General features: G+C 38.5%; 2 protein-coding genes, 1 long non-coding RNA gene and 1 other non-coding gene across 8 annotated transcripts in view; 3 read left to right on the forward strand and 1 right to left on the reverse strand.

Annotated features, from left to right (window-relative positions):
• Positions 1–2943: 2943 nt before the first annotated feature.
• On the forward strand, positions 2944–7276 carry LOC110965794 (uncharacterized). The gene is made up of 5 exons (XR_002596694.2): positions 2944–3058; positions 4712–4802; positions 6358–6401; positions 6589–6654; positions 6889–7276. It is a non-coding gene; the product is annotated as an uncharacterized LOC110965794 (long non-coding RNA).
• On the forward strand, positions 4838–5040 carry LOC127535957 (small nucleolar RNA SNORA74). Its single transcript, XR_007944902.1, has one exon. It is a non-coding gene; the product is annotated as a small nucleolar RNA SNORA74 (small nucleolar RNA).
• A 3209-nt stretch (positions 7277–10485) lies between the features above and the next one.
• hvcn1 (hydrogen voltage-gated channel 1) overlaps positions 10486–23180 on the forward strand; it is a 34032-nt gene continuing 21337 nt past the window's right edge. Inside the window, exons 1-6 of one of the 3 annotated variants that reach the window (XM_022214950.2) lie at positions 10488–10714; positions 12902–13104; positions 14853–14957; positions 15035–15266; positions 16686–16798; positions 21632–22096. In XM_022214950.2, coding sequence (XP_022070642.1) covers positions 12931–13104; positions 14853–14957; positions 15035–15266; positions 16686–16798; positions 21632–21688 — 681 coding nt within the window. In that variant the 5' untranslated portion in view covers positions 10488–10714; positions 12902–12930 and the 3' untranslated portion in view covers positions 21689–22096. Of the gene's footprint in view, positions 10715–12901; positions 13105–14852; positions 14958–15034; positions 15267–16685; positions 16799–21631; positions 22097–23180 lie in introns of those variants that run through there. The other 2 variants (XM_051954826.1, XM_051954825.1) reach the window with 2 other exon arrangements.
• The window catches only part of tctn1 (tectonic family member 1), a 47703-nt gene continuing 46629 nt past the window's right edge, over positions 22107–23180 (reverse strand). For 2 of the 3 annotated variants that reach the window (XM_051954818.1, XM_051954820.1), the window contains exon 14: positions 22107–22381. In XM_051954818.1, coding sequence (XP_051810778.1) covers positions 22235–22381 — 147 coding nt within the window. In that variant the 3' untranslated portion in view covers positions 22107–22234. Of the gene's footprint in view, positions 22382–22654; positions 22787–23180 lie in introns of all 3 variants that reach the window. The other variant, XM_051954817.1, reaches the window with a different exon arrangement.

Consider the following 23180-nt stretch of genomic DNA (forward strand, 5'->3'; position numbering starts at 1 on the left):
TACAATATTTGTCACTTAATTGCCCTCAGCATTCTGTGGTTGAGCTAACAGTTTTACATAACTGGCAGATGATGCTTTAATTCACATAAACAAGGAAACAAGTCCACCAGAATTTGAATGTCAACAGTCCAAAATGAAAAGGTCAAATACAGCTTTCCCATTGGGTTAAAGAGACAAAATAAAAAACATGAAAAATACTTTGTAAAAGAGGTTTGCCAGAGGTTGGTAGCAGCTTTCATTTTTTCTCACAACTTTTCGGTGGCCCCCCAAAATATCTGTTGTACCCCCCTGTGTCCCCCCACTAGAATTAATCTGGATCCGCCCCTGGGTCCGTACATGTAAACACAAGCAAATTACTTTTTTTTCTCAAACAAAAAATACAAAAAAAATGAACTAAACTAGAAACAGATATCAAACAAACGCACTTAAACACACAGCAGGTCATTCATCAACACAACTGAGTGTGAAGCATCTCTAATGTGCAGTGTGTGTGTGTGTGTGTGTGTGTGTGTGTGTGTGTGTGTGTGTGTGTGTGTGTGTGTGTGTGTGTGTGTGTGTGTGTGTGTGTCCCAGCTGCTGCTGATCTGCCCTCCCCCGTCCTCCAAGGACATTCGGCCAGCAGAGAGTCGACCTTTTTGTCCATCGATGTCTCTCACTGTGATGCTTCAGCTTTTCCCTTTTCTCTTCCTTTCTCTGGACCTTTGCATGTCTGGTTTCCTCTTTTGTGTGGTTGCTGTTTGTCTCACCACTTCATCACTCTTACATCACCCTGACCTCTCTCTTCACGTTTCATTTGTATTTCTAAACCAGTCTGACCTGTGATAGTTTTTGGGAAAACCAAGACTCTAGTTTTAAGTGAGACGACTTCAGACTCGTACATGTCTTGTATGAAAGGTGAATTTACTTTAATGACCATAAGAAAGACCTTTTCCAGTTTTCATCTTTAATTCCTAAGGCTTGTCTGCCACCTTGTGGCCATCGAGACAACTTACAGTTCAGAAATCTTCTGTTTTTGCACATTTCTCACACCGTTCAAAAGTTTGGGGTCACTAAGAAATGTCCTTATTTTTGAAAGAAAAGTATTTTTTTCAATGAGGACAACATCAAATGAATGATAAATCCAGTGTAGACATTGTTAATGTGGTAAATGACTATTGTAGCTGTAAACAGCTGATGTTTAATGGAATATCTCCATAGGGGTACAGAGGAACATTTCCAGCAACCATCACTCCTGTGTTCTAATGCTACATTGTGTTAGCTAATGGTGTTGAAAGGCTCATTGATGGTTAGAAAACCCTTGTGCAGTTATGTTAGCACATGGATAAAAGTGGGAGTTTTGATGGAAAACCTGACATTGGATGACCCCAAACTTTTGAACGATAGTGTAGGAATGTAGACTGTAGATTCTTAGTGAACTTCACTAAGAATCTACAGTCTATTAGCCTAAACTTTACCAAAAATCTACAGACTACTAGCCTGAACATTATCAAGAATCTATTGTCTGGGTGACCCCAAACGTTTGAACAGTAGTGTAGCTCCATAGTTGTGTTGAAGCAACATGGTGGCTGTAAGATGCTCGGTTGATGCCAGAGCTCCTCTGCTGTGTCGTTTTCTTGTGTCTTCACTCGGATAGTTTTCTGCTTTCTAATGTCTGCTATCACTTATCTGAGTCACACACGTTGAAGTTATCCTTCACTGAGTTTTCATTCCACCCACCTGGAACAATGACAGGAACAGAACGTAGAGAAACTCAACGTTTTAAGGGTTCTGACTGTTCAACCACATTTTACTCTAAAAGGACTCATTGCTCACTTTATGTTTCATCATTTCTGCTGTTATCCATCATCAGCGTTTATGCACAGAATTTTTAGAGGCACATAGGTTGTGATTCATCAGGCAGATCTCATGGGTTCATTTTGAAGGCTGCCTTACTTCAGAATGGAAAAAATATCAATAACTAGCATTATGAAAATGACGAAGTACCAGAGCTCCTGATTCATTTATCACAACACAACAGCTTATCTCTGGACCTTTTTAAATATGTGCATGTGTTATTGTCAGACTTTCAATCGATAGATGCTTTATTGTCATTGTGCAAATTGTATGCTAACTCAGCAAGCGCAATATGAAGTATTTTGTTTTTAAATTCCTCAAAAATAAAAAGAATTTATAAAGAATTAAGTTGCATACATTTATACACACAGCACACAGTACAGCTGATAGCTGGCAGTGGAACATGTAGACAGCTATTGACTATGTACAAATAAAACAGAACAGAATAGACCTTTATTGTCCTTGTTAAACAACAATAAAAGGCAGTCTAGCACCTCTTTGGATCAGCAGTATAACAGAACAATAAGCACAGAGTCATTACAAAAAGTAGAATAAAGTTCAATTACAATTTTAAAAAAAGCAGGAGTCTTCTGTTTAAAAAACAAGAGTAAATATTAAATTTTACTGTGTTTAGTAAAATAAAATAGTAGTTATCAAACATATATCGCAGTAACTGGATTTCAACAAAACTAAATAAACTAACCAAATAAAAGTCACTTTAAATCACCGTGCCTTGAAACGTGTAAATGCTTTATATTGAATTTTTAATTACATTTAGTATTCTATCGATTTTAAAATGAGAAGAGTGTTTTATAGTATAATATTGTACAGCAAGATTTTTCAGAGTATTTAATAACCTTTAATGTTCACGTTTCCAACCTGTCTTTTTGTTACTTTATGTTGTATGTAAGCTGCTGAAAACTGCAATTTACCTCGGGATTAATAAAGTATCTATCTATCTATCTATCTGTCTGTCTATCTATCTATCTATCTATCTATCTATCTATCTATCTATCTATCTATCTATCTATCTAGCTAAAATGTTGGTCCCGCCTCTTAGTACTACCAGACCACGCCACGCCCACTTTCCCAAATACGGTTAAAAAAAATCCAAGACAGCAGGAAGTAGAAAACTATAAATCTGTGCGTAACTTCCGCGCTGCCTCTTAGTCCTGCAGGCAGAAACATGGAGAGGAGGTGTCTGTTGAAGTTTCTGATAACAATCGTGAGTATTCCAGCACTTTTTTGGTGTAACGACGGTAATAGAAAGTAATATTATGTTAAATACTTGCATCCCGGAGGAGGGAAACGGAAGCCTTAGCCGTGTAGCTAACGCAACTGCCAGAACAATGATAAGGCATTAATACTTATGCGACGAAATAACCGAAGCACGGATTTAGGATTTCCAGGGTTAAGAGAAGTAGTTTTAGAACAATATAAGCGTGTAGTGGACTCTTTATGTTCGTGGAGGAGACCGGTTCAAAGCTTCGTGTAGCTGGCAAAGCACGTGCTGTTAGCATGTTAGCTAGCATTAGCTCTGGTGCGGTGCTAAAAACTGATCTTCGTCCGCAAAAATCTTCACGTCTTTGTATAATTTTACATCCTCTGTTTTTACATGAGCCAATGCAGTAATATTTTAGCAGTTGAAATTGCTTTTAAAGGACCAGTTCAACTGATTTAGTGCAAATATAGTGACTACACTGTGACTGAAATGCTCATAATGCATCAAAAAATGACTTGATTTCGTTCATTGTGTTCATTGTTGATTCATCTGTTGATGATTTTGTGCATCATTTCATTAGAAAATGATGAACTGTGCCGATCAGAGCTGCAGATAAAGTCCTCATTTGTTTTCTCCACAACTCAGTTTACTGTCATAAAGAATTGAAAGAAATTAGAGAATATTTTTTTAAAAGCTAGAATCGGAGAACTGGGATGTTTTTATTATAAATGATGCAAAAACTTGGACAAATGAAGTAGTAGTTGAACTGATTGATAAGTCATTGTATCTCTAGTGTAATCCTAAACATCAGGCCTGATTATAGCTGCAAACGTTTCCTTGGTCTCAAAAAACATTAAAGTTCCACAAGGACAAGCCTTTGCTGTCACTGCAGGTACAGATATTGCATGTTGAGGCTGTTTAATCCACATATAAGAGGCTTTTTAGCACACAGAGTTTATGGTTTATATGTGGAAGAAAACGGAAAGCCTCTCACATGTGGGATGTCTAACGTTCCTCACGAGAACTTTGCCACGATGGAGAGAACCACGATGTGATATTTGTCATAAAAATGAGAGAAAATGTGAGAGTACATAAGTGTTTTATTAGTGCACTGACAAATGATAGAATAAACCTAAAGCAGTTCTCAGCTTCTCAAATGGTCCAAATAACTGCCAGCTTGATGTAGTTCCTAAACAGTGAAAGTGATGTGTGCGTTCATGATAATCCAACTTGTATTAACAATAAAATAAAAAAACATCCTGCCAGCTGTGATGGAACAATGTCTACACTGAATTTATCATTCATTTAATGGTATCATCATTGGGGAAAAAACTGCTTTTCTTTCAAAAATAGACATTTTTAAGTGACTTCTAGTGTATATTCTTCTATTCCTCTTGACTCCTGCTGCTGCTGTGGGATTTCCAACTGAATTTCATTGTAATTTTTATGTGCATTGACAATAAAAGCATCTTTAATCTTAAAAACTGGAGCTGAAATGTGGGGAAAAAACACTTAACACGGCTCACTGTGTTGTGATGACATGCAGTTCAGACCTGTAATGTGTTTTATGTTTCCAGAAATGCTACCAGGAACATAATAAGATGACTGTTGTGATCAGTTCATTCAGATTAATGAAGTTTTTGTTGCTCCTCACAGAAATGCCGGCCTCCCTGTTGAACAAACCTGATGGCTGAGTGTTAGGATGGGATGAAGCTGCCGTCCTCCTGCCCTGCCCGTGGGGCTGAAGGTAAATCTGCTGCGCTGTGATTGGACGGATCCAAGCCCAGCTCTCAGTCAGCTGACCAGGCGACACGTGTCTGGATCAGTGTTACGGAGCTGGTAGAGGAAGCCTCTGTGCTTTGTCTCCGCTGTGCAGGTTCTGTTTTAGAATCTGTTCCTGCTGAGCTGCTGCAGAGGGCGGCCCAACAAGAGAGTGGCCCGTCCTGATCCAACGGCAGGACGGGCCTAGTGCCGGGCTGCACACTGATCCACAGGGGGGCGCTGTGAGGAGGCTGTGATGTGTTAGAACCGAGAAGACGTGGATGGTGTGATACGTTAGAGCAGGAGAGTCCAACTCATCTTAGTTCAGGTTCCACATTCAACCCAGTTTGATCTCCAGTGACCAGTAAAACCACAGCGTAATAACCTGTAAATAATTGTAATCGCAGGAATCTAGAACTGAACGATCTAGTATGTTATGATCAAAACGACAAAGTCAGACAAAAAACTCACAATAAACAAGACAAAATATTAGAAAAAATGAGACAAACGGCACAAAACAAAAAATTTAAGTTACAGAGCGACAACAAAAAGGATAAACAAGAGACAAAAATTATATGGTGACACAAACGATAAAAAAATGACAGAAGCGAGAAACAAAAGTAGACAAATGATGCAAGCAAGACAATAAAAAACACAAAGTGACACAAACGATGCACAAAACAACGAATAAAGCAAAATGATAAAAGATAAATGCAAGAGAGACAAAAAGGAAACACTAAATGACAAACCAGAAACTAAATGACAAAAACATGAGACAAATGACAAAAATTTGAAAGATATAATAAAATGAGACAAAACGACAAAAGTACAAAGAACAATCTAGTATTTTACTTTAAGATCCAAACAACTTGTCATGGTCTAGAAATGATTTTAAATTTATAGTTTTACTAATTTACAATCTGCAGTTAATGTCTTCTCTGTAATTTTTCCACTCTGAGGGCCGGATTGGACCCTCTGGAGGACCACTTTTGGACCACGGGCCTCATGTTGGACCCTTAGCATGGAGCCAGACTATTCCAGCTCTGAATGCCAAACTCCACAGACAGCCTAGATACTAACTGGAGACCTCCAACTAACCAGAACGCTTTATTTTTTACACCTTAGAAGTTGAGCAGTGAATACAGAAGAGGACCTTTCGTTTATAAATGGCTCTTTTGTTCCAGAGAATCTCAAAGTGCTGCAAAGATCAGATTCATGACCTGACGCTGGGGTTTCTACTTAAGCAGTGAATCTGCCTCATTTTCTGAATGGTTTCATCTGTTAATGGATACAAAATTTAGAATAAAAAAGCTGCAATAATCCAAAATTAGATCTCGTTTTGTTTGCCACAAACTCTAACTAAAAGAATAGAACTGTTTTAAGAAGGAAAACGGTGCTTTGGTGACATTTAGTTTAGTAAATACACATGGCTGTTGATTGTGTCTTTAGTGAACTAACTGTTGAGTCAGTCCTGGACAGTGAGCATAAAGTCCTGTGGCTGTGAAAGGATTAGTCTGAACCGTTTTCTGTGGTTGTTTCAGGAGCTTTCTGCTGAGCTGACGGTCATGCTGCAGACTGACTGAAGGTGAGTCTGGTGAAATAAATCTGTTTATTTATAAATCCGCTCCTCTGGATGCTGTGATGACTGAATAACATAACACATCATGCAGACCTAACGCTGTGGTGAGCTTTATTCTCTGAGCGTATCAGCTGACTGCAGACAGACAGGAGTGAGGCGTTACTTTCACTGACTGCTCTTCATTTATCTCCAGCTGCATGTGGAGCCTCTGGCCTGCAGGGGGCAGTCCTCACCTTCAGGAAGCTCCGGCTGAGTGCAGGTATGTTTGACCTGCCGTCGCCATGGTTACACATAGAACGTGAACCCAATCTTGTACTGCCTTGGCAGAGTCGTCCTCTCTGTTGGGGAATCTTAGTATTGGGAGAGAAATTCAGGACTTTGGCACAGGTTCAAGTAAAACCCGTTTACCAGAACCTGACTGAAGACCTGAAACAGTCGTTCATTTAACCACGGTGGATAAACAGTCTAACACTGGTTTCCTGCATGTTTACAGTGTAATCCTGCTGCTGTGGATGAGCGGATATGCTGCCGACTGTCCACCTGCTGGGAGCTGATCAATCATCAATACGTCCGTCTGTTTAACTTCTCAAAGCTCAGGCTGCGTCTACACATCTCCAGTACCTTTAATCTACTTTATTTCTTTAGGTACTTGTTAGGCCTGTACAACTTCAAGAACCTCAAACACGTTCAGACATTCAGTTTACAGTAATGGACCAATTTATTTTGAAGTTGATCAGATGTGAGAATGTTTGGAATTTGTTGAGAAAATGAATCCAAAATGTAACATTCAACAGGACATGAACAGAAGTTTAACTGGGATGTAAACACTGACCCTGAGTTGTCTAAACGTCTGAATAAAATGTTTTCTTCCTACACCTTAATCTAAGTTTTTGTTTTGATTTTCAGTCGGGTTTTATGTCGGCATAATCCAGGTTTTACGTTACTTAAAGGTCAAAACATCATCAGGGAACCCTAAAGGAACGATCTCTAAAGGTTTCCTCTACTTTATGTAGCCTCAGAATGTTACAAGAACATTCAGTAAACTTCTGGGAATGATATCTAAACATTCCCAAAAACGTAATCTTTAGAAAACCTTTGAGGAATGTTCATACAACATTAGAAGAACCTTCAGGAGATATTCTTACAATGTTAAGTTAAATAATCCTCAGTAGACCCTAAAAGGAACATTCTCTGTAGATTACTGTCATGTTATGAGAATGTTCCCTAAAGTTTCTATGAAGGCTCCAAAAAAATAATCTTCAACAAACCTTTGTTTAATGTCCCTAAACACCTAGGGAACCTTCCCAGAACGTTACTTAAAGGTTAAAAAAAATCTTCAGGAAACCTTAACAGGATGAGGACTTTCTGTCCTCAGAGAAATTTCTAAGAACATTCAGGAAACTTCAGGGAATGTTCCTACAAAGTTCAGGGAACCTTCAAGAGACGTTCTCAGAGTGTTACTTAAAGGTTAAAATAATCTTTATGGAACCCTAAAGGAACCATTTCCATGGATGTCTGTTGATTACGTTCTGTAACGTTCCTATAACATTCAGGAAACTTCAACAAGCATTTCCAAAAGTTTCCCTAAAGATTCCAAAAAAGTCATCTTTAGCAGAACTTTTGGGGAATTCTCATACAACATTCAGGGAACGTTTAGGAGACATTCCCAAAATGTTACTTGAAGGTTAAAAAATCCTCAGACTGTTGGATGAACGTGGAGTTCAACTTTGTTTCGGCGAAGCTCATGAAAAGACTAAACGACATTATTCATTATCCAGCTGAAGATGCAAGCCTTTAAACGCTGCTTACAGCTTTCATTTTGTCTTGAAAAGACTCATTAATTTCTACAAACAGCTGGTGAATATTGTTTGGAGGGTGTTTTACTTGGAAAAGGAAATCTCAGTTCAGAGACAGATCTGTGTGGCAGCAGCAGAGCGTTTCTGGTAATTATGGAAGCTGTCAGTCAGAAACAGCATGACTCCATGTGTTTAATCATTTTTGTGCAGCTATGAAGCTCCGTGACACGATACCAAGATTTAAAGTGCAGCTGCAATGACGCATTCCTGGTTTTATTATTCAGATTTAACAGAAAACAAAATGCACAGATTGGACATTAATGACAGCTGGCAGGCAGGTTTGTTTTTACTGAAAATGTTGAGTTGAAATGTTTCCGTTTCACATTGAGGCTCTTATTTTATAAAGTTACTGTACAACCCTACCAGTTTTTCTGATTAATGCACATATACTTTGCACCACTCTGCACCCTTCAATGGTTGGTTTGCATCTTTTTGCGGCTGGCTGACTCCAAAAGGACTCTGCAACGGACGTTCCTCAACTCATTTATTCATGTTTGAGCCTTCATTTGTCACAGATGCTTGTCTTGAGGAAAGACTGAGGAGATTCTGTGTAAATCCGCTCTTTATCATTCAGAACATTAAAATTATGAAATGAATTAGATGGTATCCCAGCAGCTGAGACGCCTGTCAACATGTTGTCATTCTACATGATTAAATGATCAGTGTAGCACTCAGGATTCATGGGTCAGATCACACCCATCTTAAAAATGACCTTTATTTGGATCCTGTTGGGTTTTCTAGCATCTCGTTGAGATGTTCTCATGTAGCAAGACAGACGCTTACCAAACTACTCCAAATCATCTTTGTGTTAGTTGTTGGTAATCTAAGTATGTCCAGGACTGAAGTTTATTGTGATAATACATCGACCCATAATGTGAAAACAAGGCCTTTGCTGTTGTAAAAAGTCCAGACTTTGAGACTAAAATGCCAGAATGATGAGATAAAGTGGCACATTTTGAGCTACATTTTGGACTAAAAGCCCAACAGATGAAAACTCAAAGCCTTTAGCTAAAACATTTTGACAAGCCATTCATGTTTCTTATTTATTCCTTTGTTTACTGGCAGAACTGGGCCTCCGTGTATGGGGATGGTAGGACGGAAAACAATCCACAACAGGAAGTAGTATGAATCACTGAATCAGCTTTAACCTGTTAAGCCTCAGTCAAACCTGGAGCCCAAACAAACAAACCAGGATATTTAGGGAATGGAGAACCGAAAGAATGCGCTAAAAAGATTCTCGACCATTTTATCGAATGTGTGGAACTGGAATTACATCACACTCCTCATCATTTTGAGAAGACTCCTTGTTTGGACGTCCAGTACCCATCTAAGAAAATGATAATAGTAATAATAATGATATGTTCAAATGGTTAGAGTTGCTATGAAGAAGTAAAAAGCTGATGTGTGTCGCAGGAAGCAGAACCCTTCTGATCTTAACTAGAGGCAGCTCCAACAGACCCATCATGTTACTGAGAACTCCACCCAGAAGTACTCTAAACATACACAGATCACTATCCAAGACCCTGCAGGAAATAAAGAGATTGAATTCAGCTCATATGTAATGTATGGAAATGCTTCTCCAGGGTCTAAATTATACACAGTCAGTTCCATAAAAGGACGTTTTTATTTAATAAATTTATCAAGATAAAATGTATGACATAACAAAACAGGTTCCAAAAAGTAATCTTTGGCAAAACTTTGGGGAATGTTCCTACAGGAGACATTCCCAACAATCTCTAAAGGTTCCCTGTACAGAGAATGGTCCAAAAACATTGAGGGAGCTTCAGGGACTATTCCATAAAGGTTCAAAAAGTCATCTTTAGGAAACCTGTGGGGAATGTACCTATAATAGACTTTCCTAAAAGGTTAGAAAAAATCTTAAGGAACAATCTCTAAAGGTTCCTTGTAGATTAGTTTTTGTAACGTTCAGAGACTGTTTCTAGAACATTCAGGAAAAAATCAGGGAATATTCCCTTCTTTAGAAAACCTGAGGGGAATGTTCCTGCAACATTCAGGGAACCTTCAGGAAACATATTTAGAACGTTACCTAAAGGTTAAAACATCTTCAGAAACCCTTAAAAAAGAACATTCTCTAAAGGTTCCTGTGGCTTACTTTTTGCAGCCCTCAGAGAACGCCCCTACAACATCCAGATAACCTTCCCAGAACGTTTCCCTGCCTGTGGAGCCTCTTGGTTCTGGTCAGCTGTCTTTCTGCTTTACGGACGGAGGCGGAGTTTTTCTGCGTGAAGTCGAATCTCAGCGTTTCTCTGAGAAGAACCTTGAAGCGTCGGAGTAGAAAGTGGAGATTAAAGGCGATCTGCTGCTGTTTGTCTGCTTTAGAAACTCTCCGTCCTCTGCCGGAGCTCCAGTAACTGCTGGCTTGGCAAAACGGATGTTTTTATCACGAGTTCCAGCCTCCTGCCAGCTGCTGCAGAAACTCCTGAACTACTGCTGCGACTTCTGGTAGGAACAGTTCAACTTTCTCTGCTGGATCTACGGGGTCTTTGTGTTTAACGCACTTTTCATGTTTAACTGAGTCGATTCTCCTGCGGCTCTTGCAGACTGCAGAGAAAAAACGGCCATAGCCCAGATTTAGCCGCATTCACTGGGATGTTTGTGTCTGTTCTTTATTAGACCTGAAGTGTCTTAGTGGTTGAAGTTTGAACAGTTTCTGCTGCCGTTTGTCACTTTATCAGTTGAATAGCTGCTGGCTGTGTTTAAATTCTAGTCCTTCTGTCCTGATGTCGTGTAGCTGAGCAGACAGAGGATGTGGTGTCACTGATCTTCATTCCCAGGAGGATGAAGATGAAGATAGCTGTCAGCTGTCTTATTTCCGTCAACAAACAGCTCAGAGGAAAATCTAACTGTTCAAAGTTTGCTCCTCTGTCGCTTGAGAGACAAAATTGAGCTTATTTTAGCTTTGATTTTGTCTGATATGCATGTTTCTCCTAAAATTATTTCTCAGGAGTCAAACTTGACATTTAAAGGAGATGATTCCACTAATGGATCCATTTTTACTCAACTGAGCTACATGTGAGCTTTAAATGCATATTTATACATTACCATTCAAAAGTTTAGGGTCCCTTACAAATGTCCTTATTTTTGAAAGAAATGCATTTTTTTTAGTGAAGACAACATTAAATGAATGACAGATCCAGTCTAGACAAAGTTAATGTGGTAAATGACTATTCTATCTGTAAACAGCTGATTTTTAATGGAATATCTCCATAGGGGTACAGAGGAACATTTCCTGTGTTCTAATGCTACATTGTGTTAGCTAATGGTGCTGAAAGGCTCATTGATGGTTAGAAAACCCTTGTGCAGTTATGCTAGCACATGAATAAAAGTGGAAAATATGGAATTATCTGGATGACCATAGACTTTTGAACAGTGGTGTATATTTTATAAATAAGCAAAATGTGTTGACAAAAATGTTAAAAAGACCTGTCTGTGTAATTCAGTACAGTGGTTGTGTTATATTTGTGTAACATAAAGCTCACATGTAGGTCAACTCAGGAAAAAAAAATGGATCCAGTAGTCGAATTATCTCCTTTAAATCTGAAGTTTGACTCCTGTTGCTGTAATTGTCCTCCTTTCTCACCTCTATCCTCTGGTTTTATTCTAGAAGAAACAAATCAGACAAACTTGAAATAAGAATTACAATGTCACCTCAGGAAACTTCAGGGAATGTTCCCTAAAGGTTCCAAAACAGTGTGTAACCTTTCAATTCAAGTCAAGAAATGTTTATTGTCCCCGCGGGGCAATTTTTGGTGCAGCCAGCAGCAAAAACAACAAACAATCCAGCACAATAAAATGTGATACGCAACAATAAAATACACAACAGAAACAACAACAGTAACAGTAATCAATTAAAATGCAATAAGAGGAATGTTTGGGGAATGTTTCTACAACATTCAGGGAAACTTCAGGAGATGTTCCCTGAACGTTACTTAAAGGTTAAAAACATTTTCAGGGAACCCCAAAGGAACAGTCTCTAGGTCGTCTAGAGGAGCAAACTTTGAGCTTCTCCTCTGGGTTGGACGTTTGGGGGTGAATCAGTCAGCAGGAGGACGTCTTCAGCTTCCTTTTAACTGAAATAGGCTGCTTTCTCAATATTGTGTTGCAAACATTTAAAAAAAAAAGAAGAAGTCAACTCAGATTGTCTCACAGATGTAGAAATCTGCCCACGATGCTGACACGGATTGCAAAGCTTGTGGTCGATGAACAGTATCAACCTCCAGTCGTCTGCAGATGTTCTCATATGCCGTTCACTTTTATTTATACAGAGACAGTTCACAACATTCACTTTACACAGTGAGGTACAGAAGGTCCTGTGTAGGTCTTTAACACACGATGGAGTTTGGTCATGAACATTTTTATATGTGAGGATTTAAAGTCTATCCAGGATTTTACACAAAGAGCAGCCAACCCAGGAGAACATCTCTGTTAGTGGTTCCTGTCAGAACTCTGCATGCAACACTTAGTATCAGCTGGAGGCTTTTTTATGCAAACAATTATTATTAATGTCTGACCACTACCCAGACGTGTTCCCTGAATAAGAGGAAAGCATTTTCTGAGTTGCAGTTAAAGTCGTGTAATTTAACCAAACAGAGTGAAAGTGAACTGCACACCTGTGTGGTCCCTCATCAGGTGAGCTGTGGTGGGTCTAGCCTGCTGCCATGGCTCGGTACCTGAGGTATTTCACCACCGTGGGTGACGAGCAGCCAGGCCAGTGGGAGGAAGAAGAGCTGCACGTGGCCAGCGAGGAGCTGAGTCCGGCCACGGGGCAGTTTCCAACGACGCTGACCTTCCGGGATGCCCTGAAGCGACTCTACACTTCTGAACGTTTCCAGGTATGTCTTTTCCTCAGACGTCCAAGTGGGATCTTCAAACTGTCTGTAACCCGAAGATACTGAAATATCAGAGTAAATGCTCAGCTAAGCCCAAACTAAAGAAATAAGTTCCACATTCAAAACCATTCTCAAGAGAATGATCATCTTCTGGTATCTAAGATACAAGTTAACAGTTTAAGTTAAGATATTGTACCTTAAGTTTAAGGTACAATATCTGTGGTTTTATACACCGATCAGCCACAACATTAAAACCACTAACAGGTGAAGTGAATAGCATTGATTATGCTGGTTTTATTGGGTGTTCTGCTGAAAAAGCTTGGATTTTGGCGTCCATGTTGATGAGTCTTAGACACGTCCCAGAACAAGCACACTCCATCACGCAAATAACACTCCTAAATGTCACCGTTCTACCCCCGCAAGAAAATGCACCCCACCACATCGCAAAAACATCAGTCAGGGACATCAACAAGATATAGTGTAATTTTTACTGTGTGGTTTTCCTAAAAAGCACAGAATTATATAAAAATACAGTTTATAAGGTTTAACCTTCCCAGCTTGTGCACCAAAAGCAAAAACAAGAGTTCAGGGTCCTCATGTCAGCAGTCTAAAGATGATTTTTCTCTGAGCTTTTTGGATAGTTAATCCAGGACTTTAACAGGAACACAAGGATTAAATGAAAGTAAACAAAACACATACTGTAAGAACCCGTTCTAATTGCCCTGAAGTAGTTCAAACCCCAAAATGTTGCTTTCACTGATGCAACAGTGTCAACACATGCTTATTTCATGCTTTATATGAGCAGATCAGACATAACATTATGACCACCTGCCTAATATTGTGTTGGTCCCCCTTATGTGGTCCTAAATGCTCTGAACCATTGGTCCTGGACCAGAGGACCCATCAGGGCGTCCTATGGGGTCTGGACCTGGATGCTGACAGTGGATCCTTTGGGTGCTCTGGGTTGTTCAGTGAAGACTCTGGGAATCAAACTTATTCCACTGCATCCTGTTGATGTTTGATCAGTTTAGAGGTCAAATCTACATTTTGGGTGATTGTCATGTTCCTCAAGATGTTCCTGATTGTTTTTGGGATGTGGTGGGGTGCAGTGACATTAAGGATTGTCATTTGCATGAAGGACTGTACTTGTTCTGGGTTTATTTGGGTGTCCACATCTCATCAACACGGACGCCAGAATCTAAAGGTTTATCAGCAGAACACCACATAGAACCAATATGATCAATGTTACTTCACCTGTCAGTGGTTTTAATGTTGTGGTTGATTGGCATACTACCAGAGTACAAATACTTTCAAGGTCAAAGTCAGCTTTATTGTCAATTCCTCAATATGTACATGACATACCAAGGATCTACATTTCCTTACTCTCTTCATGCAACAGTAGATATCAAACAAGCACTTAGAAGGTTCTGAGATGAAAGATACAATATAAATTTAGAAATATAATGTACAAAATAAGATATAAAAGGCAAAAACTACGACAAAAATCAGATAAACTAAGAACAAAGGAAGCAAAACTAGAACCAAGCAACAACTAAGAACTAAGAAAAGCATAACTGAGTGAAATGTAAACACGACCATGAGATAAAGTGGTGGAGGTAATGCAGAATGTTCTAAACAGTGCAAGCGAGTAACAACAGTCCAAGAAGTGCGAATATGCTTGACAGTAGGTCCTTCCCTGGAAGCAGAGGAAGTGTTGTTGGGTTGTCTACTGATGGTATGTTTGCCTCCAGGTGTTGGTGGTGTGTTTGGTCATCCTGGACGCCATCTTCGTCCTGGCCGAGCTGCTCATAGATCTTTCTGTCATTAAGCTGGAACACGGCCACGTCGCTCCAGAGGTGAGACGTTTGAGGTGAGAATATTCCTCTGGGTCCATTCATAGGGGGGTAACTGACTGGATGTTGGTGTTCTCCAGGTGTTCCACTACCTGAGTCTGGCTCTCCTCACGTTCTTCATGGTGGAGCTGGCTGGAAAGCTGTTTGCCTACCGCCTGGAGTTCTTCCAGCACAAGTTCGAGGTGTTTGACGGTTTGGTGGTGGTCGTGTCCTTCGTCCTGGACATCGTCTTCATCTTCCACGAGGACGCCTTCGACGGGATGGGCCTCCTCATTCTGCTGCGACTCTGGAGGGTGGCCAGGATTATTAACGGTCAGCACCACTCACTTGTTAGCACCCAGGCAGAATTTACAGGGGTGGACAGGTCGAGGTCACTGAAGGTTTTTTCTAGATGTCAAACTGCAGAAGATGAAATAGTCCATTTTTTTTTATTTCTTACTTACTCTAATTAGTAATACACTACCGTTCAAAATTTGGGGTCACTTGGAAATGTCCTCATTTTTGAAAGGAAAGCAGCAACATTAACTGAATGATAAATCCAGTGTAGACATAGTTAATGTGGTAAATGACTATTGTATCTGTAAACAGCTGATGTTTAATGGAATATCTCCATAGGGGTACAGAGGAACATTTCCAGCAACCATCACTCCTGTGTTCTAATGCTACATTGTGTTAGCTAATGGTGTTGAAAGGCTCATTGATGATTAGAAAACCCTTGTACACTTATGTTAGCACATGGATAAAAGTGGAAAACATGGAATTGTCTGGATGACCCCAAACTTTTGAATGGTAGTTTACATCCTCACAGAGACATGGACTTTTTTCTTTCTTTAAGGATTGATCTAAAAATATAGACAAAGTAAACGCTAAAATCAACTTGCTGTTCAGAAAAAATCAGTTAAAAACATACTATTTAGTCAGATTCATTGGTCTTAGGTGACTATTTTTCATGTTTATTTTAAAAAATAATTGACTTCACTTGGTGAAGAGCAATGTAGTGAAAGTCTACATTGTTACAATGAATGATGAAAATGACCAAAAACCTGAATATTACAACCATATCAAAACGTTAATATAAATCTTAATGAAGGTCCATAATGGATACATGTGCCAGATTGTGAATTCCAATATGTTTACCAGCAGATAATCTCTAGTTGGAGCCCTACTTTCCAGATTTTTACGATAATTTTAGGATCCAACTGTCAGTGAGTCTGAAGAACATTAGTTGAGTTTCCTTTATAATTCAGTAGCAGAGATTTAGATGAGATGATCAATATTGATGTTGATGTTAAGGTGATTCGCTTAGCTTAGCATAAAGACTACAAAATGGAGGGAAACGGCTATCATGGTTCTGTCTGGAGCTCAAATATGCACCTACCAACACTGTCAGACATGATTAATTAACAAACCAAATTCAGCTCAAGGGAACTATTTCTGTTGCAAGAGGCAGGAGAGGGAAGAGCACAACCTGCACACGGTCTAACCTGCAAACATAAGTTAAACTGTGTGTGGGATTCCTATTGGATACGGTTTAGCTGCAGTTTGTGTGAGGTAGCCAGACTTCTTGGCTTTGCCCCGACAGGAAGTGGACAAAATACCAGCAAATACAAAACCTTTTAAGTTTTTACCAAAGCTCCACACCTGTCCAGCCGTCTTGCACCCAGTTAGCTGGAGCTTTTATGAAGATGCACGTTCCATCGGTTTAATTTCATTCGTGTGAATGTGCTGCAGGCATCCTGGTGTCGGTAAAGACCCGAGCAGACCAGAGGATCCACAAGCTGAAGGAGAGCTACGACCACCTGGTGGAGAGAGTCACACAGCTGCAGGAGCGCAGCGATAAACTGGTAATTTTTACGTTAAATCGAGATTCAGGGATGATTTGCATGCAGGTCCTATGTGGTGTGTTCTGTCCAAATCAGGGAGTTGTTGTATTGGTGTAAATTTTGTAGAACGTCCCTCAGACACATTAAGATATTGTAGGAAAGAGTGTTCATTTTCAGTGTTACTAATACCTAGACTGTACAGCCAGCGCTGCTCCCAGTAGACCACACACAGAAAATACCTTCATACATCTTTTTGGGAACAATAACAAGTAAATTATGAATATTTTGTACTTTAAATACCTTGTGCAATAGGTATTATACTACATACACAAGAATATATGCTATTTCCTTAGTAGATAGGTAGGTAGGTAGGTAGGTGGATGGATGGATGATGGATAGATAGATAAATGGATTAATCTCCAGGGAAATTCTACTTATGGACAATCTGTATGATAGTACTACTCTATCAGTTTTTTTCTATTTATCACATATCTGTGCTATACCACAGATATGTGCATCAATGTTTGATTTTTTTTTAAGCTAGTATGTGTATATTTTGGTCTATGAATGTTTGCACTGTCTTTGGGGCTGCAACATTGAAATTTCCTGATCTTATCTTACTTTGGGTAGTGGAGTCGAAGTCTGCATAATTGAGGAATGGTACACATGAAGGACCGGCAAGCAAATGATCCCTTTATCTGAACTTCTGCTCTAACAGCACATTTTGTGTGTGATATTGTCTTGTGTTGAGGGGAAGAAGAAAAAAAAAAAGTGAACCCAAATGTGTTCCACACCAAGAGGACAGTGTGGTTTGTGTTTTTTAGCTGCCATCAAAGAACGCTGTGCAATTATGTGACAGTCGGCGTTGGTTTGTCTGTCTTTTTGTCTGTTAGCAACATGACTCAAAAACGGAATAACAGATTCGGATGAAATTTTAAGGGAAGGTCAAAAATGACACAATGACCAAATGATTAGATTTTGGCAGTGATGCAGCTTATCGTCTGGATTCACGGATTTGTTAAAGATTTCTGTATCATTGCCAGATAGTGGCACGTGAGCTGCCTGCTGATGATCACAGTATTATTAGAATTGACCTCGCACAGTGTGGTGTGTAAAAGCTCAGATATTTGTCATGAAAGCTTTAAATGACATCTACCAGTGAAGCGATTCTTCTTTCTGTCTCTTAGGCCTAAGAGAATCAGAACCTGCAGGAACTTCTGAAGCAGCACAACATAAATGTCATAGTTTAGTATGTCATCCAAAATATGGACAAAAACGTCATAGTTTAGTATGTCGTCCAAAATATGGACAAAAACGTCATAGTTTAGTATGTCATCCAAAATATGACAAAAGCGTCATAATTTAGTATGTCGTCCAAAATATGGACAAAAACGTCATAGTTTAGTATGTCGTCCAAAATATGGACAAAAACGTCATAGTTTAGTATGTCGTCCAAAATATGACAAAAGCGTCATAGTTTAGTATGTCGTCCAAAATATGGACAAAAACGTCATAGTTTAGTATGTCGTCCAAAATATGACAAAAACGTCATAGGTTAGTATGTCGTCCAAAATGTGACAAAAACGTCATAGTTTAGTATGTCGTCCAAAATATGACAAAAACGTCATAGTTTAGTATGTCGTCCAAAATGTGGACAAAAACGTCATAGTTTAGTATGTCGTCCAAAATATGGACAAAAACGTCATAGTTTAATATGTCGTCCAAAATGTGACAAAAGCGTCATAATTTAGTATGTCGTCCAAAATATGACAAAAACGTCATAGTTTAATATGTCGTCCAAAATGTGACAAAAGCGTCATAGTTTAGTATGTCGTCCAAAATATGGACAAAAACGTCATAGTTTAGTATGTCGTCCAAAATATGACAAAAACGTCATAGTTTAGTATGTCGTCCAAAATATGGACAAAAACGTCATAGTTTAATATGTCGTCCAAAATGTGACAAAAACGTCATAGTTTAGTATGTCGTCCAAAATATGACAAAAACGTCATAGTTTAATATGTCGTCCAAAATGTGACAAAAACGTCATAGTTTAGTATGTCGTCCAAAATATGACAAAAACGTCATAGTTTAATATGTCGTCCAAAATGTGACAAAAGCGTCATAGTTTAGTATGTCGTCCAAAATATGGACAAAAACGTCATAGTTTAGTATGTCGTCCAAAATATGACAAAAACGTCATAGTTTAGTATGTCGTCCAAAATATGGACAAAAACGTCATAGTTTAGTATGTCGTCCAAAATATGGACAAAAGCGTCATAGTTTAGTATGTCGTCCAAAATATGGACAAAAACGTCATAGTTTAGTATGTCGTCCAAAATATGACAAAAACGTCATAGGTTAGTATGTCGTCCAAAATGTGACAAAAACGTCATAGTTTAGTATGTCGTCCAAAATATGACAAAAACGTCATAGTTTAGTATGTCGTCCAAAATGTGGACAAAAACGTCATAGTTTAGTATGTCGTCCAAAATATGGACAAAAACGTCATAGTTTAATATGTCGTCCAAAATGTGACAAAAGCGTCATAATTTAGTATGTCGTCCAAAATATGACAAAAACGTCATAGTTTAATATGTCGTCCAAAATGTGACAAAAGCGTCATAGTTTAGTATGTCGTCCAAAATATGGACAAAAACGTCATAGTTTAGTATGTCGTCCAAAATATGACAAAAACGTCATAGTTTAGTATGTCGTCCAAAATATGGACAAAAACGTCATAGTTTAATATGTCGTCCAAAATGTGACAAAAGCGTCATAATTTAGTATGTCGTCCAAAATATGGACAAAAACGTCATAGTTTAATATGTCGTCCAAAATGTGACAAAAGCGTCATAATTTAGTATGTCGTCCAAAATATGGACAAAAACGTCATAGTTTAGTATGTCGTCCAAAATATGACAAAAACGTCATAGTTTAGTATGTCGTCCAAAATGTGACAAAAACGTCATAATTTAGTATGTCGTCCAAAATGTGGACAAAAACGTCATAGGTTAGTATGTCGTCCAAAATGTGACAAAAACGTCACAGTTTAGTATGTCGTCCAAAATGTGACAAAAACGTCACAGTTTAGTATGTCGTCCAAAATATGGAGAAAAACATCATAGTTTAGTATGTCGTCCAAAATGTGGACAAAAACATCATAATTTAGTATGTCGTCCAAAATATGACAAAAACGTCGTAGTTTAGTATGTCGTCCAAAATGTGACAAAAACGTCATAGTTTAGTATGTCGTCCAAAATGTGACAAAAACGTCATAGTTTAGTATGTCGTCCAAAATATGACAAAAACGTCGTAGTTTAGTATGTCGTCCAAAATATGGACAAAAACGTCATAGTTTAATATGTCGTCCAAAATGTGACAAAAACGTCACAGTTTAGTATGTCGTCCAAAATATGGACAAAAACATCATAATTTAGTATGTCGTCCAAAATATGACAAAAACGTCGTAGTTTAGTATGTCATCCAAAATGTGGACAAAAACATCATAATTTAGTATGTCGTCCAAAATATGACAAAAACGTCACAGTTTAGTATGTCGTCCAAAATATGACAAAAACGTCGTAGTTTAGTATGTCGTCCAAAATATGGAGAAAAACATCAGAGTTTAGTATGTCGTCCAAAATATGGACAAAAACGTCATAGTTTAATATGTCGTCCAAAATGTGACAAAAACGTCATAGTTTAGTATGTCGTCCAAAATGTGACAAAAACATCATAGTTTAGTATGTCGTCCAAAATATGGAGAAAAACATCATAGTTTAGTATGTCGTCCAAAATATGGACAAAAACGTCATAGTTTAATATGTCGTCCAAAATATGACAAAAACGTCGTAGTTTAGTATGTCGTCCAAAATGTGGACAAAAACATCATAATTTAGTATGTCGTCCAAAATATGACAAAAACGTCACAGTTTAGTATGTCGTCCAAAATATGACAAAAACGTCGTAGTTTAGTATGTCGTCCAAAATATGGAGAAAAACATCATAGTTTAGTATGTCGTCCAAAATATGGACAAAAACGTCATAGTTTAGTATGTCGTCCAAAATGTGACAAAAACGTCACAGTTTAGTATGTCGTCCAAAATATGGAGAAAAACATCATAGTTTAGTATGTCGTCCAAAATATGACAAAAACGTCATAGTTTAATATGTCGTCCAAAATGTGACAAAAACGTCACAGTTTAGTATGTCGTCCAAAATATGACAAAAACGTCGTAGTTTAGTATGTCGTCCAAAATGTGACAAAAACATCATAGTTTAGTATGTCGTCCAAAATGTGACAAAAACGTCACAGTTTAGTATGTCGTCCAAAATATGACAAAAACGTCGTAGTTTAGTATGTCGTCCAAAATATGGAGAAAAACATCATAGTTTAGTATGTCGTCCAAAATATGGACAAAAACGTCATAGTTTAATATGTCGTCCAAAATGTGACAAAAACGTCACAGTTTAGTATGTCGTCCAAAATATGACAAAAACGTCGTAGTTTAGTATGTCGTCCAAAATGTGACAAAAACATCATAGTTTAGTATGTCGTCCAAAATGTGACAAAAACGTCACAGTTTAGTATGTCGTCCAAAATGTGACAAAAACATCATAGTTTAGTATGTCGTCCAAAATGTGACATAAACATCATAATTTAGTATGTCGTCCAAAATGTGACAAAAACATCATAGTTTAGTATGTCGTCCAAAATGTGACAAAAACATCATAATTTAGTATGTCGTCCAAAATGTGACAAAAACGTCACAGTTTAGTATCCCGTCTAACATGGGGAAAAAGCTTGAAATGACGCCGAACAGTGAAGTGATTCTTCTTTCTGTCTTTTAGGCCCAAGAGAACCAGAAGCTGCAGGAACTCCTGAAGCAGCACAACATAGACTTCTAACCATCAAGCCATCTTTTGTGGAGATCTACTGTTCACCCTCATTCAGATCTTTAACTTTTCTGCACCATCTTTTTAAAAAGTGTCACTATACACTCGGTGATAAACTTTTATTTTACCCCTTGATTTCATGATCACACCTGTGGAGAGATCATCTTTTTCATCTTGTTTTTTTGAATTTGTAGATTCATATGCAGTTGTTGCTGTTTTTGTAGTCGGCAATTATGCAATGAATTATGAATATATAGAAGCTACCTGATATCATTCCATGAAGTTTAACACACCTGTAAATATGTGAAATCTTTCACAGACTGATGAATTGTACATACTAAGGCATTTACATGTGTTTAATGAGATTTCAGAATACTGTATGTTGTGTGAAACAGATTTAAGTAAATGATTGCAAAGAGCGATACATGTATGAAATAAATAAATGACTTCATTTATTAAATTGCACAAAACTCTTATGTACAGTATTTACACAATGCACAATGGCAGGTTGAGCATCTAAACAGTGGTTTCGGTGGAAATCGTAACTGGTGAGGTGGATCAGACGAAAGGAAAGAAGAAGTCGAAGGGCAGTTTGGCGTCGATGGTGGGCATGGTTCTGTAACCAGGAAGAGCAGCAGTTGACACAGGTATGAAAGCCACTGAGCTTCTGATTGGCAGGACACCACTGCCTCCAGACAACAGGTTCTGCACAAAACACACACCAGGTAGAAATATTAGACCACTTTTTTATTTCTCTGTGCTCAAGCTCCAAGTTAAAACTCAAGAGAAGCTTGTATTTTCGAGTTTGTGATGACCCCACTATTGTTCAAGTTCATCTTACTTTAAGAAGAAATTATGGGAACTTCAGATGGCCTCAGGTCTAATAGTTAGCCTGAGCAACCATTTTGAAAACTAAGCGGTAGTAGTTCTAAAAGACAACTCAGTTATAACAGCATGTTTTAAGTGAGTGAGCCTTACCAAGCTGCTGGTGTTGGTCTGGATGACTTCTTTGATGCTAACAATCTGAGCTTGAGGGTTCATCAAGGATCCATATTTGGTCCATTCAAATTCTAAATGGAGCGACAATGGGATACTGCAACTTGGTCCATCCTGTAAAGCATGATATCGGACAGTGGTATCACTAAGATCTCATAGTTTAGTATGTTGTCCAAAATATGGACAAAAATGTCATAGTCTAATATGTCATCCAAAATATGGTCAAAAACATCACAAGTTAGAGGCGCCTGTATAGCTCAAACAGTTAAGCAGGTGAACCATGTACAAGGGCTGGTCTCTGACGCAGCGGCCCGGGTTCGATTCACGCTCGCGGCCTATTGCTGAATGTCTCCCCATTTCCTGTCTATCTGTATCTCTTCTGTCAGATAAAGCCTGGAAAAGGCCAAAAAAATAATAAAAAGAAGAAAACATCATAGTTTAGTATGTCGTCCAAAATATGGAGAAAAACATCATAGTTTAGTATGTCGTCCAAAATATGGACAAAAAC

Source organism: Acanthochromis polyacanthus, chromosome 10 (genome assembly GCF_021347895.1).
Source record: "Acanthochromis polyacanthus isolate Apoly-LR-REF ecotype Palm Island chromosome 10, KAUST_Apoly_ChrSc, whole genome shotgun sequence".
Classification (NCBI taxonomy): Eukaryota; Metazoa; Chordata; class Actinopteri; family Pomacentridae; genus Acanthochromis; species Acanthochromis polyacanthus.